Below are 16,108 nucleotides of genomic sequence, written 5' to 3'. Positions count from 1 at the left end.
CTGCAATGCTTTTCAGCCCCACAGGAAAGAGGCTGTGCGAGTCAGCCGGGCTGAATGAGGTGGCATGGCCACGGCCGCTTGTTCACCTCCTAACACATTAGTACCACATCAGTCAAGGCCACAAGTTCTTGTGTTTCCCATATCAGCATTTTATACCAGAGGCCTCTACTATATTGTATTTGTGCCTTCTGGTTTGATATTCGCCTTCAGGAAAAATACACTCTGTCAGTTAAGTATATGCTTCATGTTTGGGTCAAATAATATGTTTATTTATTGCTTAATAAAGTATTGTGTGTGACAAACAACTTTTTTTTGGTAATGATTTTAATAAGGGCCAATAAAGGCCAGATGTGACATAAAACTCGAGGCATTAAAAGGATGCTCAAATTTTATTGGTAAAAAAGAAAAAAAACACAACTGCCCATGTTTGTAAGTGATGCAGACTTTGATTTCGCCACAGAACAAATAAATTAGTTGTATTTGAAGTTACAACTATTCTTTTAGGAAGCAGTGAGTTGATCCTAGTGACTGAAAGGGCTATAAAGACAACTGGAAACACAGAAATCTCTTCGATCTAAAGCTGCACAAGTAGTTGGTTGCTGATGCTTTCAACAGTGGTTCCCACAAAATTTCCTTGACTTTCCAACACTTGATGAATCACACTTTTTTATTTTTTATTTTATGAGCTATAGTAATGGAAAAAATGATTAGACCACCATTGTTTTCAATTTCTTGCTCATTTTAATGCCTGGTACAACTAAAGGTACATTTGTTTGGACAAATATAATGATAACAACAAAAATAGCTGATAAAAGTTTAACTTAAGAGCTGATCTCTAAACATTTTCCATGGTTTTATTGATGAGAACCAAAATCATTATCAAGAAAACCATTAAAATGAGCATTAAAATGAACAAGAAATTGAAGAAAAAGGGTGGTTTAATAATGTTTTCCATGACTGTACGTTGAATTGTGAAGGCATCGAGATGTACAATCTGGGCTACTTTGATAAAACACGTGGAGTATTTACAATTTAGGATCAAAAAAACATAAATTCCAAATAATTTATAGCTCTCAAATCTGAATACAATGACATTAGAAAACACTTGTAAATAGTGACTTTCTTTTCCATCTATAAATGACATAAAGTGCCACGTTCCTCATATAAAAATATACTCTTCAAATTGTTTTGTAAGTTATATAAAGCCTAAATAAACATTTCTGAATACATTAAGGGTGCTGTCCAAAAATAGCTTTGAGGCCTTTGATCCTCTCATACCCCCTTCTGTGTGGTTAAGGCACATGCCATCCACCCAGGCAGGCCTAAACCGCGCTGGAAGGCCTTGTGTAAGCAGAGGCCATCATGTGGAATTCCACGTCTCTGCCGTTCATGGGAATGTTGGATGTATCTGAACCTGATTGCACCTCTATGGAGTTCCAATGAGGCTTACATGCTTTTCTCAGAAGTCAAGAGCCCTCTGAAAACAAAATAATGAACACGGTCAGGATGGAAAGTGCTGTTCAAACTGACAAGTTGGATGCTTAAAATAGTTTGGGAGTATTTTCTGCCTCTTTGGTTCTTGGCGTAACAAAGGGGGTTCGAGAGGGGAATTTGTCCATGAGAGAGATGTCAGCACAGCACTCAACAGCACAACTCACTGATGTCCCGTGAAAAAGAGAAAGAAATGTGGCTATGTGAGTGCAAAAGAAAAATAACTAATCTATAACAAAATACGCCACTGACAACTGGAAATGGATACAAATTGGCAGAGAATTAGTGGCTGTAAATGCTACTAAAAATCGGTTACTCCCATCATGAAATGTATCAGTAGCAATTGAAGATCGTAAAAGAGAGGAATACTGTTTGCTATCCATCCTATAAGACTAGGTTTGAAAGATATTTTTACATAAATAATTTTGTTTTATTTTCAGTGTTCAAACAGAATACAGTGTGAGCGTACAGTTAAAAGTATTCCACTGCCATCTTTCAATCTTCATCAGGAGCCTGTCTTCTGTCACGGCAGTCTGAAGCGCTTGAAGCATTTCCAGTTAGCTTATTACAAAAGTCTTTTTAACATCCAACAATAGTCCTTGTTGTTTTTCCTCTCGTATGTGATATCTGTGAGCTACACCTCTGCAAGATGTCGTCTTCCAAATATTGCTTTGCTGGAGGCAAAAAAAGAACATCAAATCCTTTCAGCTGCAACATGTTTGCATCATGTCACAGTTTGGTACCAGCGCGCAAAAAAAAGAATCACTCATGTCTCTTTTTTTCCCTCCAAACCTCATGTTTCTTTCTTTAAAGAGTTTCCAAAATAGGATGTAAAAATGTGCAAATTGTTGAATAAATACTTCCAAGTCCTTCACTTCAAATTCCACTTTGTCATAACCTTCAACCACTGTCTGTTTTCTCCAGCTTCCAGAGCCTACCACTTCCTCTTTCTCTACTTGCAGGTAAAAACTTCTGATCTCTCGCTGCATGTGTTGCACTTGACAAAACAGCACCAGTGGAACTTGCAGTTGCACTGCCAGATGCGTGTGTAATGGTGCGTGTTGTACCCCCGGCCGCAGCACATCAAATTACAACCGTCCGTGTAGGTCGAGGTGCCGTTGCACAGTCTTCCCCGTGTCCCTGTGCTTCCTGTCGATGTGTCCTCCTCACAGTAGTTGGGCGAACGCTCCAGGTACACCAGGTCTGTGTCCGTGGGCTTCTGGTAGCCTCGAGCCTCTTTGAGTCGTAGGAAGGAGGGTTGGCGGAGGCGCGAGGCCCGGACCGGCTCCACTTGAACTGCTCCGCTGTATCGTTCCTTCAGCAGGTAACCGATCTCTCTGAACTGGGGCAGGGTGATCCAGCAAGTCTTAGTGGTGCAGGAACCAGACACGCCGTGACACTTACACTCCAGCTTCATCCTCTCCTCTAGGATCTGATCAAACAGAGAGCAGAAATTAGGTCTGTATGACTTAGAAGAGATACTTTGGACTTTTTGAAGTGAGGTTGTATGAGCTACATATCCATAGTTGGTGTATTAACAACTGGCCTGAAAGCTGAGCAATGTAGTGCTGTGGACAGGGGCAGCAGTAAAAATATTTGCTTTTCTTCAAAGCCACCAGACTCCATTGACAAGAACTGTAATTTTGCCTCACAGAACACGGGGGAGATTCTACCAAAGACTCCAGCAGGGGGCGCTGACAGCGGCTGCAGAAGTATTTGGGTCCATTCATTGCAATACAAAATGAGAAAACTTCTCACTTGATTTTTTACCTCAAAATTTTTTGGTCTCAATCACTAGTAAAAGATCTTCAGGACAATTTGATGGTAATAGTTCAAATAATGGCCCAATTTAGGAGAAAATAGAAGATAAAGAATCATATGAATTGGGGCATGGCTACCTTTGATTGACAGGTACTAACAAGGTGAGAGAAGAAAAGCAATGCGTATCCAAGGCAACGTGTTAATGAAGTTATAAATATATATAAAAAAAGGATGTTTACCAGTTTGGTGCCATAACTTTGACCCTTTCACTGTATTTTTACTTTATGACAGTTTATTTGAACGTTTTGTTCATTAAAATGTCTTGTTCAGCGTTTGGTTGGACTAACAGACACCCCAAGGAGTCGCTGTTCACTTTTCTTAGGTAAGTAACGAAAATTTTGTTTTTGTTTTTTTGCCAAAACTAACATCCTACTTAATGCTACAGTTAATGATAACATTAATCAGTCAGGTTGAGGTGTAGAGCGGCGTGTAGTCAGTGTCGTCAGATCCATCTCGCTCCTCCACAGACCAAATACGGTCTGCTTGCGGGTTCTGAAAAAAAGATGGCGACGAGTGTAATGCTGAACTTGATGCCTCAAACGGGCCACAAACCAACGGGTGATGTTATGGTCACTACGTCCATTATTTATACAGTCTATGATCTGAACTAACCCTTTAAAACACCAAAATAACACAAACAAACTAAATGATTGAGGCAGCAGTAGACCAGAAACTGTGTTCTGAAAGGTAAAATGACTGTTTTTGTCAAAGGAGTCTGGTGGCATTGCAGAGAGCATAGATAACAGAAACAGAAAGGATTGTCTGGGGGCATGCCAACCGCCTTCTTGTGTAGGTAATACAATGATTATGGACGTCATACAACCAAAAGTAAACTACCCCTTTAAGAGTTAAAAATATATGCTGTGTGGTTAATACATAAATGTTCCTTTTACACAAGTCCATAGCTTAAATTTGCAACAGTTAATAGCAATAGCGATCACATAACCATCAAATCCGTCTCTTTTGGTAAGCTGGGCTTTCTGCGGACACTTCAACTTTCAGCACTCCAACCAGGATGCCAACTTTATGTCAAAAACCTGGGGAAAATAGCTCATAGCCCAAGACTGTACTCTCTAATTAACTTTACCTTTCTTCAGACCACATAATGGCGTGACAGCCCGAGAACACTGACAAAGCTGTTGTGCAACTGAACACATATAGAATTACATTGTGGTTTGAGCCAGATTTATAAAACAATGCCATACAAATATTTTCAGATGACAAAAATGACAGGTGAATGTTTGCCCTTGTAACTGAGCTTGATGTTAATATGAACAAGATTACTGTCACATTTTCTTTATGAGACAGTGTGATTTTTTTTTAGGTTTATCACTGGAACATTTAGTAACTTGGGTGTCCAGAGCTCTAATCAAATGAGTGACTTCCCCTTTTTGGCTATCACATTCTGGGGGAGTTTGCTCCTGACTTTGGTTGCTTCAGTGTATGCGGTGGTGCAGGAAACACGGTCTTTGGTGCTGCCACTGAGAAAGGAAGAGAGAGAGACTTGCAATAATATCCTCTATCCTCACTTAATGCGTAGTAATTCAATGAATGGACTGTTGGGCTGTGGCACGACTCCATTTTGGCAGCTGCATCTGCCAAGTTTTGCATTGCTGTCACACATACACACTCCCACTCTAGTGTACAGGAGCTCTGTTAAATCATTTCTGCACTCGTACAGTTTAGGGCTGATACAATTATAGTAATGATGCAAATACAAATGCTTCAGAATCATGGACAGTCTGTCAATTTATGCATCTTTCTCCTTGGACATATCTGACATGTATTCCTGCTGGTGTATGGTGTTGTACAGTGGTGGAAATTACCAAATCTCACACTGTGAAATTATAAGTAAAAGTCCTGCATTCAGAACTGTCTTCAGTAAAAATACAAAGGTATCAGCATCAAAATGTTCTTAAAGTATCAAAATGAAAAGTACTCGTTATGCATAGTGGACCCACTCAGATTGTTATATACATCTTAAATATATTATTAGATTATTTGTGTTGATGCATTAATGTAAGTGCTTTAATTGTGTAAAGACAGGGCTCATTTTCACTACTTAATATACTGTTATGAGGTTTAATTAAAAAAAAAAGTCTAATCAATTTTAATGTATCATGTTTTTATGTTAAATCTTGACGTGAAAAGTAACTAAAGCTGTCAGCTAAATGTAGTGGAGTAAAAAGTACAATATTTGCCTCAAAATGTAGTGGAGTAGAAGTATAAAGTTGCATAAAATGAAAATACTCAAGTAACGTGCAAGTACTTCAAAACTACTCAAGTACAGTACTTGAGTAAATGTACTTAGTTACTTTCCACCACTGGTGTCGTATGTTTTCATCAGTGAACCTCAAAATTAGATGAGATGGATTTGGACCTTTCATTCTTTTTCTTACGTTACCTTTCGCCCTGCTTCATTGTTGTGCAGGTTCATGAGGCGTCGGGCATTTTTCTTGATCTCCCGGGCGTCCACAAATCGTCGCGAGAACTCCACTCCGTACTTGACGTCGGCCGAGCAGCCTCCCCACTTCCAGCCCTCCTCTTGGTCGTGGTAGCCCTGCTTCTCACGATCACAGCCGCATTGGCTGAGGTTGCCTTGGCTGCAGGCTGTGGTCACTGCGTGGGCAACTCCGGCTGCGGTGATGGCATAAGTGAATGCTGCCTCCCTGCTGCCTGAAGAGAAAAGAGCAGAATCTGAATAAATTTGAGGCTGAATACATTGTAGCACGTAGCAACACAAGTTCTCTCATTTAAATTGCGTAGGTTTTCCATGTACTTGAATCAGTAATTGCTGTACTTTCCTCAGAGAGGCAACATTTGCATGCCAATCAAACAGTTATGCTGCTATGGCACAAGAAGGAGGATTTAGTTTGTTTGACTTGCTTCCTTTGTGAAGGAATGTGTTAAATTAAAGAAACACTGCACCCATTTCACACATGAATTGCAGCCTTCTTGTCATGAGAAGTTCTACTCAGACCCAATCCCAATGTCCCCCCTTAGGGCCAGAAGCTCTGAACCCTAACAGACTTAACTCACTTGGTAAGTGTTTGAGACTGGAAGGGCTGGAAATAGTATAAATAGGAATGGGAGAACACTTTGTGATGATATATCATGTTACCTTGATGACGCCAAAACACGTTGCGTACAGTTGTGGGTTTGGGATTTTTTATTTGCCTTTTTCATGGCCAAAGGATTAAACGGTCAAAATCAATCCCTGATTTCTATGTCTTCCAGGCTCTGTAGACTCTTTCCAGAGTAGATGACATGTAATTGTCAGATACTTGTTACTTGTTTGTGTCAAAATGGCATACTTTAACTAAATGAAAATAAATAGTTGATGGGTAAACTAGTTTATGTAATGCAGCCATATGCTTGTGTTCCTCTGATTAATTTGTTTTATATGTACCACCTTAAGTCCTTGCCAGGCTTTACACCCATCTGCCAGTCTGCCTTGTTTACTTCTTTTCTTTCTGCGCTAAGCCCCTGTTTTAATGTCATGTAGCTCTGAATTGTGGGTATTTCCCTCAGGCAAAGCCTACAGAAATGCAGACTAAAAGAAAGTGTGCATAAAGCGCTCAAATTGTATCTAAGAGGGCCATTAAGCACCTGATTATTTGACAGTGGGACAGCCCTAAACCCCACAGTCTGTGAATAGTTACATAAGGTCTTCTGTGAAGTAACCTGGATGATGTCATCAGGATTATTTCAAGTTGGGTTTGAGAAGTTTTTTTGTGGGTAAATGAAAGACACCACTGAGTTGCATTATGGGAAATGTAGGATTTGTGGAGCTTGACCCACACTAGATACTAAACCTCTGACTAACTTGGCTTCTGCTGCATCCATTTTTTTTTCTCTTAACCATTCTTTGTCTAAAGAGCCTTCACACTTATTTTGGCTTGGACAGTGACGTCTGCAAGTTTTTTGTTGTTGAGTTTGTGTTGTATTTGAAGGCCCAACCAGGGACAGGTGTGAGGCATTATTAAAGGCTAAGTGATGTGGTGTGTGGCTTTGGTTTCTGCTATCTAGACATTTTCCCTGGTTTTCTTGATAAAAACCAAAATCATTATCAAGAAAACCATGGAAAATGTCTAGATATCAGCTCTTAAATTAAACTCTTATGAGCTATTTTTGTTGTTATTATTATAATTGCCCATACAAATGTACCTTTAGTTGTACCAGGTATTAAATGAACAAGAAATTTCACGACTGTATGTCATATCTCTATTGTTCTCTATCATTCCAAATCTCAAACTACATACTCACTACAGTATGCACTGTATACAATTTATTAAATTATAATTTAAGTATGCCATTACCAACCAATACGTCTTCTCTGCATCACATGACTTTATGTTGACTACTGTTAAATGAAGTCAACATTAGCAGCTCCAATTAATTTAATGTAAATGTCCCAGTATTTTTTTGAAGAAAACAATTAAATTTTTTACTGTTAAATGTGTTTTTTTTTACATTACATTACATAAGTGATTGTCACTCGTCGCCATCATTTGTAATAATTTCATCCAGTGGTTATATATTTAAACCGTCTGCCTCACAGTCCACCAGTGAAAGTCTGAAGAGCTGCAATGCATTTTGGGGCAGTTAAGTACGTCCAGTAAGCTCAAGTTTCATAGTCAAAGACTCATGCTAATAGAGCATACATCCAGGAATTTCTTGCATACACAAAATCCATCTACTACGAAGTTTGAACTAAATTTTACGTCATACTTGGTTAGTTAGTTTGCTCAGTAAATTATTTTGACCCTAAATAAAAAATCCATCAAAATCTATTTAAATATGTGAGAAATTTCACTTGGTATTCCACACTGGACACCATGTGGTCTTATCTTTTTACAGAAGGATTTAAAAATGTGAATGACAGTTATCAATCAGGGCATAAAACCAATGATCTGTTTATTTTTACGAAAAACACGACTCAATTGTCAAACAATGACACAGACGTTGGCAGTGAAAGAAAAGTTTCAATTGAAAACTGAATCGCTTTGTGACATTAAAATTGTAAATGTAATCTTGTAGATTTTAAGAATTGTGACCCTCATAATGACGTGGGATGTTAGTGTACTTTGCCTATGTTGCTGAACTGCTCCTTTAAGGAAAGATAACCATCCCTTTGCAGGGCATCAGTCTGTACAGGGCATCGTTTGTACTCTTTGCGTTTGTACAGTATATTAATGCTGTAAGGCTGCCACAGTGGCTGATTTTTGCTGTGTGACTAAATAGTTTTCCAATGGCTGTTTTATTACTTTAACTTGAGGAGTACTCTTACTTACCCTGCATTTATTAAACATAGTTGGTGGGTCGTTTTTGACCCCTACAACGACACAAGGGTTAAGACCTGAAAAGTGAAAAACATGTACAAAAATATGTTTTTTTTAATCCAACAATAACTCTGTGTCAGTAATGCTGACAGTAAATGTCGATATGGGATGTGATTCCTCATATTGTCACCTTTCATTAGAGCTGAGAATGATGACTGTAGGTTGCAGGGTTCAAAATGTATGTACATTTGGTCCAGATGTCACCATGGTTACTAGGATGCTATTGGAGTCTCCATAAATACATAATCATAATTATTATTATGATAATTATAAAAACCTGTGTAAAATAGTCATTTTTTGAGATATCTTCATCAAATTGGAACTGGGGTTAGGTGATATTTTATACTTTGACCCCATTGTGTTTCCAGCTCATAAGTCCCAGTTCTAAAGATCTGCAGGCCTGTATTTACCAAAAATATTCAGGCGGACAATAAAACAATATTTTTTTTACTGTTTCAACTTCCATCACTTAATAACCGCAGCACTTACAGAAATTCTGACTCTTTGGGAATAAACTCCAGAGTGTTTCCTTTTAAATGTGACAAAACCAGATTTACTCCAAACTGTTCCAAGAAGAGCTTTCAATTTACATTTTCAATGTTTTTTTTAGGCGTTTAAGGTTAATTTGCAGGAACGCTAAGGGATTAATATTTCAAGTATCATTACTCTTCTTATTTTAAATACTGTATGGGGTAGATTAAAGGCCAGGTATCAGGAGTTGAGTCTGAGCAGCATCAGTATCAAGCATTAGATATAGTAATCTTTTTTTTCTTTCTGTCTTGTTTCATATCACTGTACCACTGTCAGAACAGCAATCAGTGGAGTAAAGACAACACAAGTGACATCTACTGGCTGAGCAGAGGAGCTTTTTTTCTGGACCGGCATTCATAGAGTTGCTGCGCCTTAATGTTTTTCATCAATGGAATTTCTCACGCGGCTTAAGTGTCATTCTGTGTCTGTTTTAGGCGGTCCACATTATTATAGCAAATGATACCGCTGTGTTACATGTTGAAATAATCTGTGGCCAGGCTTGACGGAGATGTGCCCATTTCCAAGCTTTTGTATGTCACCATTTGAACTTCAGAATAAACACATTTATATTTATGGCGTGGAGGGGGAAATGAATTTATTGGCACTACAATTGGTAACAGGATATGCTCCGTCTCCAATCAGGATAATGCTGGGCCTCCGTTCTTCTCAACAGCCCAGAGTATTAATGCATGGCGTCTCTGGTAGAGGCGATTCTAATGGCTTCCTTCCAACCTGACAAACTCACTCGCAGAAACCATCGGGCCTGCGGTTCCCCGGGTCCATAACTCATAACAAACTCTGAAGTCTTCTCTCATCAGGCTAAATCCGCGACCCATTCAGATATATTGTATGGTGAGCATTTCTCAAGGCATCAGGCGCATGCAACAGCCAAACAGCCATCTCCTCGCACTGTGATTTGTTTTGATTGTACAGCAGTGCATGCAGGGCTCCATTGTTGCCATCCAGCTGCTGGAGCTGACTTCAATTAGTGGTTAGCATGAATCTCTCTGGTCTTTCTCAATGCTTAATGAGTTCACAGGCCCGGCAGGTCAATCAAATGAAGTGGTGGATGGTACATTAGCGAGACAAGAGGGGGTACGTCTCTGGTTTTCATTCCTATTTTTAAAAATGGCAAAAATGGACGAGAATAAATCAATCCATGGAGATGAAAGGAAATCCAACGTGCTCAGTAGTTGTGTATCTGCCTTAATTAACAGTCTGATTAGTTTTTTAGCAGTGGTGTTAAAAGTATCCAGATCCCTTACTTAAGTTAAAGTACTAATACCACACTGTGAAATTACTCCACTACAAGTAAAAGTTCTGCATTCAAAACTTACTGAAGTAAAAATACAAAAGTATCAGCATCAAAATGTACTTAAAGTATCAAAAGTAAAAGTACTCGTTATGCAGAATGACTCACTCACTGTTCTAAAATATTATTAGCTTATTTGTTTTGATGCATTAATGAAAGCAGCGCTTTAATTTTGTAAAGACGGGGCTCATTTTAACTACTTAATATACTGTTGTGAGGTTTAACTTAAAAAAAATTCTCACAACTTTAAATTTATCATGTTTTTATGTTAAACCTCGACCTGTAAAGTAACTAAAGCTGTCAGCTAAATGTAGTGGAGTAAAAAGTTAAATATTTGCCTCAAAATATATTGGAGTAGAATTAAATGGAAATACTCAACTAAAGTACCAGGACCTAAAAATTTTACTCAAGCACAGTGCTTAAGTAATTGTACTTAGTTACTTTCCACCACTGGTTTTTAGTCTTCTCGAAAGTACTTCTTTGGTAAAAGTGTCTGCGTGTAAAGGACATGAGGACCTAAGCTGGGTCCAAAGCATCTCTCCGAGCTCATTTACACACCACAAGAGAAAAGAGACATTTCCTCTGACAAAAGAAATAAAAGGATCCAGACGTCTGTCTGCCTGTCTCCCGTGTAGAAGAAAGTGATTGCTCCCAGAGCTGCTAGATTAAACATGGATCCAAACCCACAGCAAGACCGCAACAAAACATTTCGGACTGAAATACAATTTATATAAGAGGTTCACATTAGGAGCAAACAGGCTTCTGTGAGAAATGAAACTGGGAAGAATGTTGACTAAAAGCAGGGAGATGTATTCGTTTGTGTGTTTACAGATCGTGTCGGTTTGAAGATGGCACACCTAGAATGGCATCAGGCCCTGCTTTATAAGGACGTCTTCACACTTTAGTCATGACTGCGACAGTGTGTGCGTTGCAATCACAGTGATGTCACACACATGAGCTGCAGATTGAATCTTCTTTAGGGACACGAGCAAGGCCTTTGAGTTTTTCGTGTTATTGTCTAAACGAGGCAGATAATTCATTGTGGTCATTGGCATGTGGTATTCCAAGGAGAAATGCTTTCATTAAAGTTTCACCACCCATCTTTAAGTCGGTTTCTTGCAACTGAGCTGAGCTGCAGCTTTTTCTCATGCCACCGACAACGCTTACAGGAGGTTTGAGTACTGTACAAGGAGAATGAGAAAACAGGCCGTAGTCCATAGCACAGTTCTTTCAGCTTCAGTGATTATACCACACAGCTTTGTTTGGTTTGGTTTGGCCCAATAACAAACCTGTTGACACACCTGTGGGAAGATCAAAGCACCACCAAAATGACACAATACATGTCGTCGTGATCACACGTTAGTCTACACTTGTGCCTGAAACTAAGATTTCCACTTTCTCAGCCTGAACTGCATATGATCTAACTTGAGATGGAAGAAAATATCCATACAATTGAATATCACAATATTATGTCTTGCGATTCTGTATCATTTCTCAAAAACACTATCGATTTTTAGTTGGTAGTTTTACATGCATTGCAGCAGACATTGCAGAGAAAGTAGTGCTATGATGCTGGATGTTACAAGGACTGTGATAAATAAGTTATATTTGTTTACTCAGATTTACAGTATTTACAGTATTGCAACGAATCGCAATATATTGAATTGTAACCCCTGTATCATTATAAATATCGTTTTGCCAGATTCTTGCCAATACATAGCCCTAGATCTAACTGACTGTTGTGAAAATGTTACTATATATATAGTGCAGGGATCTACTTTAGCTGGATTTTAACAAAGGTAAAAAAAATAAAATAAATAAGGAGTTTTACCCCTGGAGTTTAAAGCAGCAACAATGAAGAGCATCAGTTGAGCGGCATGGCAAAAGGCAAAAACCCCAACAATATTGCCCCTAGGGCTGGGTTTCTATACTTAATTCCTTTTAATGTTTCGACCAAAGTAAGCCAGTGCCATGTACAGCAGTAACCAGACTTCTCCAGTTGATGATATCATCATTTGAGCCCTTTGGTACCCAGATCAAAAAAAAAAATCCAATTTGTTTGGTTTTGCTCGTAGCCAATCGCTGCAAGCTACAACAGCTACAGCCCAGACAGCGTGTAGTGTGGTGAAGTCGAGCGCAGTGTATTAGACGGAGCTGGCATCAATAATTTGATGGGGAGGAGTGGTGGTGGCATTTTATGCAACTTATTTGCTTCCATTCACATGATAGGTACGGAGTGATGGAGGGAATAACAAATGCAGTACTCTACAGTACTTAGTATCTGTATCACTTTAAGGGTTCTAGTATTGGTACTGATATTGTGAATTTTTAAGTTATACCCATCCCTAGTTACCCTGAGCATACCCCCCCCCCCCCCCCCCCCCCCCCACTCAACCTACTTTGCTGATTTCCTGCTGTCTATATTAACATAAATACATTCAAAACAACTTATAAAAGCCAAGTTTCAAACAGACTGACCTACTCTCAGCTCTTGTCCAAAGACTGTCCTCTCCCCCAGGGCCGAGCAGTTCCAGCGGCCGTAGCGGAACTGGTACTGACACTCATTGATGCCCAGCTGGGCACCTTCGCCGATCACGATGATGGCGTCCGGGCGACTCTGACAGAGGGCTCTCTGACGGGGGGCCAGGCCCGGTATCTTGTTGCAGATGATGTTTGCACCTAGAGCCACCACAGAGGACAGCGCCCTGGGCAGAGAGACACAAGGGGTTAATGAGAGGGACTCTCAAGGACAGATAAGAAGTAACATACTGAACATATAGTTTGGACTGAACATTACCTGGCTACAGAAAAAAAGTCTTGTTTTTGCTCAACGTTTGTATTACAGTTGCCAGTTTCTAAATCATAAAGATGAGATCAGACTGCAACATTCATCCTTACTCAGATCACATCATGTTTAATCTAATAGACCTTCATAAAAACATGAAAGAGAACAATAGTTAATTTTGGGAATGGATCCAAATCCAGTTCATTTCTGTCTGCCTCTCTCTCTCTCTCTCTCTCTCTCTCTCTCTCTCTCTCTCTTTCTGTGTTACAGAAAACATGAACCACCACAGCTATTTAAAGTTTCAGGACCTGCCCTTGTTATGAATGAGAGGCATGTATGGTGCAGCAATCATTCTCTTTGTGAGGGCCTGGGTCTTTTTAATGCCATAAGAATGAGCTCGTTACATAGGCCCAGCTCCTATAGGCAGAGCATGAAGTAGTCCAATATGTCTCTTTTCCATATGCGGCTTTCCAATTATGGGCCTTGTCTGACGAGGTGCTCCTATGACAGAGTGGTTCTGGTGTAATGTGTAAATCCATAAAAGCAGGTTATCTCATCAAGTAAAACTCAAGTCTTCATTGAGTCTTTGTAACAAGTCGTGACAGAGTATTTGAATAAAAATGGCACCATTGCTCATAACAAGGCAGTCTGATCCCATTGTGGAATGAAATGAAAATAATTAGGCAAATGTTTTCTAAGTGTGGTTGCCTGGATGCTCCAAGTTATTTTTTTTTTCAATTTCTGAAATAATCTCTGCCACACCAGACCAATATGTTGTTATACTCCATTTAGCAACGTTACGAAGTGACGTTTTAGTTGTAAAATCGTGTTTTCTCGCCGTAATAAAACACCTGCAACCACCAGCAAACGCTCTCAAGGTGCAATCTAACTGGACTATCAAATTTATCCGTGCGTAATTGGCCAATTTGAGCGCGAGGCGCAACTAATTGCCAGCGGACGAGCCCGACTCGTGTTTGAAATAAACAAGTGCATTGATAAGAAACGTACAGGTAGCTACCGCTGGTGAGGATGAGGAAGATCTGTGGGTAGTAGACGGACAGCAGCGCACTGCGGGACGAGATGATGAGCATGGCTGCGCATTGAACACTACTCTCCTGCGGTTTGAAAAGATAAGAAGAAAAAAAGGAGTGGAAATAAGTATATCCTTTTATCTTAAGTCCAGGAGTTAAAGGCGGGAGAGTGGTCTGTTGTTTCCTAGCTGTGGGTGAAGGGGTGTCTTCAGCTAGTGGAGCCGTGGCGCGCTGCGGCAGCTCCAAGCTCCGCTGTCCATGTGTTGGAGATGAGAGGCTGCATCCCACAGGCCGAAGTGCGCTCTGCCACCTGGACCGATAGAGGACTGGGTGGGAAAGAGAGAGAGAGAGAGAGAGAGGGAGGGAGGGGGAGAGAGAGAGAGAGGGTGGGTGGGGGCAGATGGGGTTCCGGATGTCCGATCCGCGCGTCTCCAAATGTGAGGCTGTTGTGGCATTGGAGGGGCGGGAGACAGTGGCCTCTCCCGGTGCACCAGCCCCCAGGATGAGTCTGCACACCGCATCCACACCGTATCCCCACCCCCAACACACCTCCCACCCCACAACCAACCCCCTCTCCCTCTCATTTTTTGTTTTTACGTCATATAAGTTCGTCAATATTTGGATTAACTTTATTTTTTTCCATAAACCTATTTCACCTTGTGGGATTGAAGTTTTGATTCTTTATATACTTATTTCCAAAAAATAAATAAATCTACTTTAATTTTTAATTGGAAAAGGCAATATTATATGTTACAGTGCACGAAAATAATTCCAGTGATTTACTGATTAACGATTTTCCAGTTTTTCCACATATATACATACAAGCATATGTATAAGGAAACAAACAACCTAGATCTCAGGAATTCTTTCAGTCCACGATCTTCACTTCCCAGAATAAATGTTAATGTTATGTTTTCTCGCATCAGAGTTATAAAATCGATCCATTTGGGAGTTTATGTTTTTGGATCCAACTTCAAATTCTACAGTAGTCCTTTCTGTAACAATAAAATATTTTCTCTGAAGTATTGTTAACCATAAAGATTTCACATCTTCAACCTTGCCACTGCACATGACTAAATTTATCATGTCACACATTGCTGCTGTATGGCACTGTGGCAGATTGTATTTAATATTAGTATTAAAATAACATGAAATTATATTTTACCCTGGATAGAGTACTAATTATTGGGGACAGCCCAAAGTGCCAGGCCCCCAAGAAGAGACTACAGAGTACTGACCACATCGGTCAACTGAAAATTATTAAGAAGCTATTTGGAATATTGATTTAAGTCATTTTTCTCAGCCAAAATACAAAAAAATCATTGGTTCCAAGCCCTTTTTTTTAATGATACTTAAATGAATTAGTGGACTAATGATTCAGTCATATTGGGCTTTGGGAAAATATAATGTGTATTTTTAACTCTTTCTGACATTTATAGACAAAACAATGGATGAGAAAATAATACCTAAACAACAATGATGATAATAATAAGCATTAAAGGCAAGCTAAAGACGACTGTAGAAGACTTTTATATATGCCAGATCTTATTCATCCCTGTAGGGAATTACTCCCTTTATTTTCAGCTCTCAGAGTTCAGGTTAGCTACTGTACTGGTTGACTTTTAGGTTGGTTTGCATGCTGAAATGCTTCAGTTGATGAGACTCTGTGGTCCTCCTGCTCACATGTTCTGCTGGTGCATCACCAACAATACGCCCTCATGTGGCAACATGGAGGAAATGTCCCAATCATCCCAGAACATCGGGCTAAACATTGATGCTGAGTGCAGCAGTTAGC

The 16,108-nt window shown here is 39.7% G+C and overlaps 1 protein-coding gene across 1 annotated transcript; it reads right to left on the bottom strand.

Annotated features, from left to right (window-relative positions):
* Positions 1 to 923: 923 nt before the first annotated feature.
* wnt7ba (wingless-type MMTV integration site family, member 7Ba) lies at positions 924 to 14,373 on the bottom strand. Its single transcript, XM_059326196.1, has 4 exons — positions 14,291 to 14,373; positions 12,976 to 13,202; positions 5,717 to 5,988; positions 924 to 2,923 (listed from the first exon to the last, which is right to left on the bottom strand). Exons 1-4 carry the CDS (start codon positions 14,371 to 14,373, stop codon positions 2,444 to 2,446), a joined length of 1,062 nt encoding a protein of 353 aa, XP_059182179.1. The 3' UTR covers positions 924 to 2,443.
* Positions 14,374 to 16,108: the final 1,735 nt, after the last annotated feature.

Source organism: Centropristis striata, chromosome 22 (assembly GCF_030273125.1).
Source record: "Centropristis striata isolate RG_2023a ecotype Rhode Island chromosome 22, C.striata_1.0, whole genome shotgun sequence".
NCBI classification, from domain to species: Eukaryota; Metazoa; Chordata; class Actinopteri; order Perciformes; family Serranidae; genus Centropristis; species Centropristis striata.
This window is presented reverse-complemented; position numbering and strand designations above follow the sequence as displayed.

Excerpts from the sequence above, each read along its gene's own strand:
- wnt7ba (XM_059326196.1), bottom strand. The coding sequence starts at position 14,373 with ATGCTCATCATCTCGTCCCGCAGTGCGCTGCTGTCCGTCTACTACCCA. Across the intron at positions 13,203-14,290 it reads CTCACCAGCGGTAGCTACCT|GGCGCTGTCCTCTGTGGTGG; the intron begins GTACGTTTCTTA and ends CTCTCTGCCCAG. Across the intron at positions 5,989-12,975 it reads TGGACAAGAGCTGAGAGTAG|GCAGCAGGGAGGCAGCATTC; the intron begins GTCAGTCTGTTT and ends TTTTCTCTTCAG.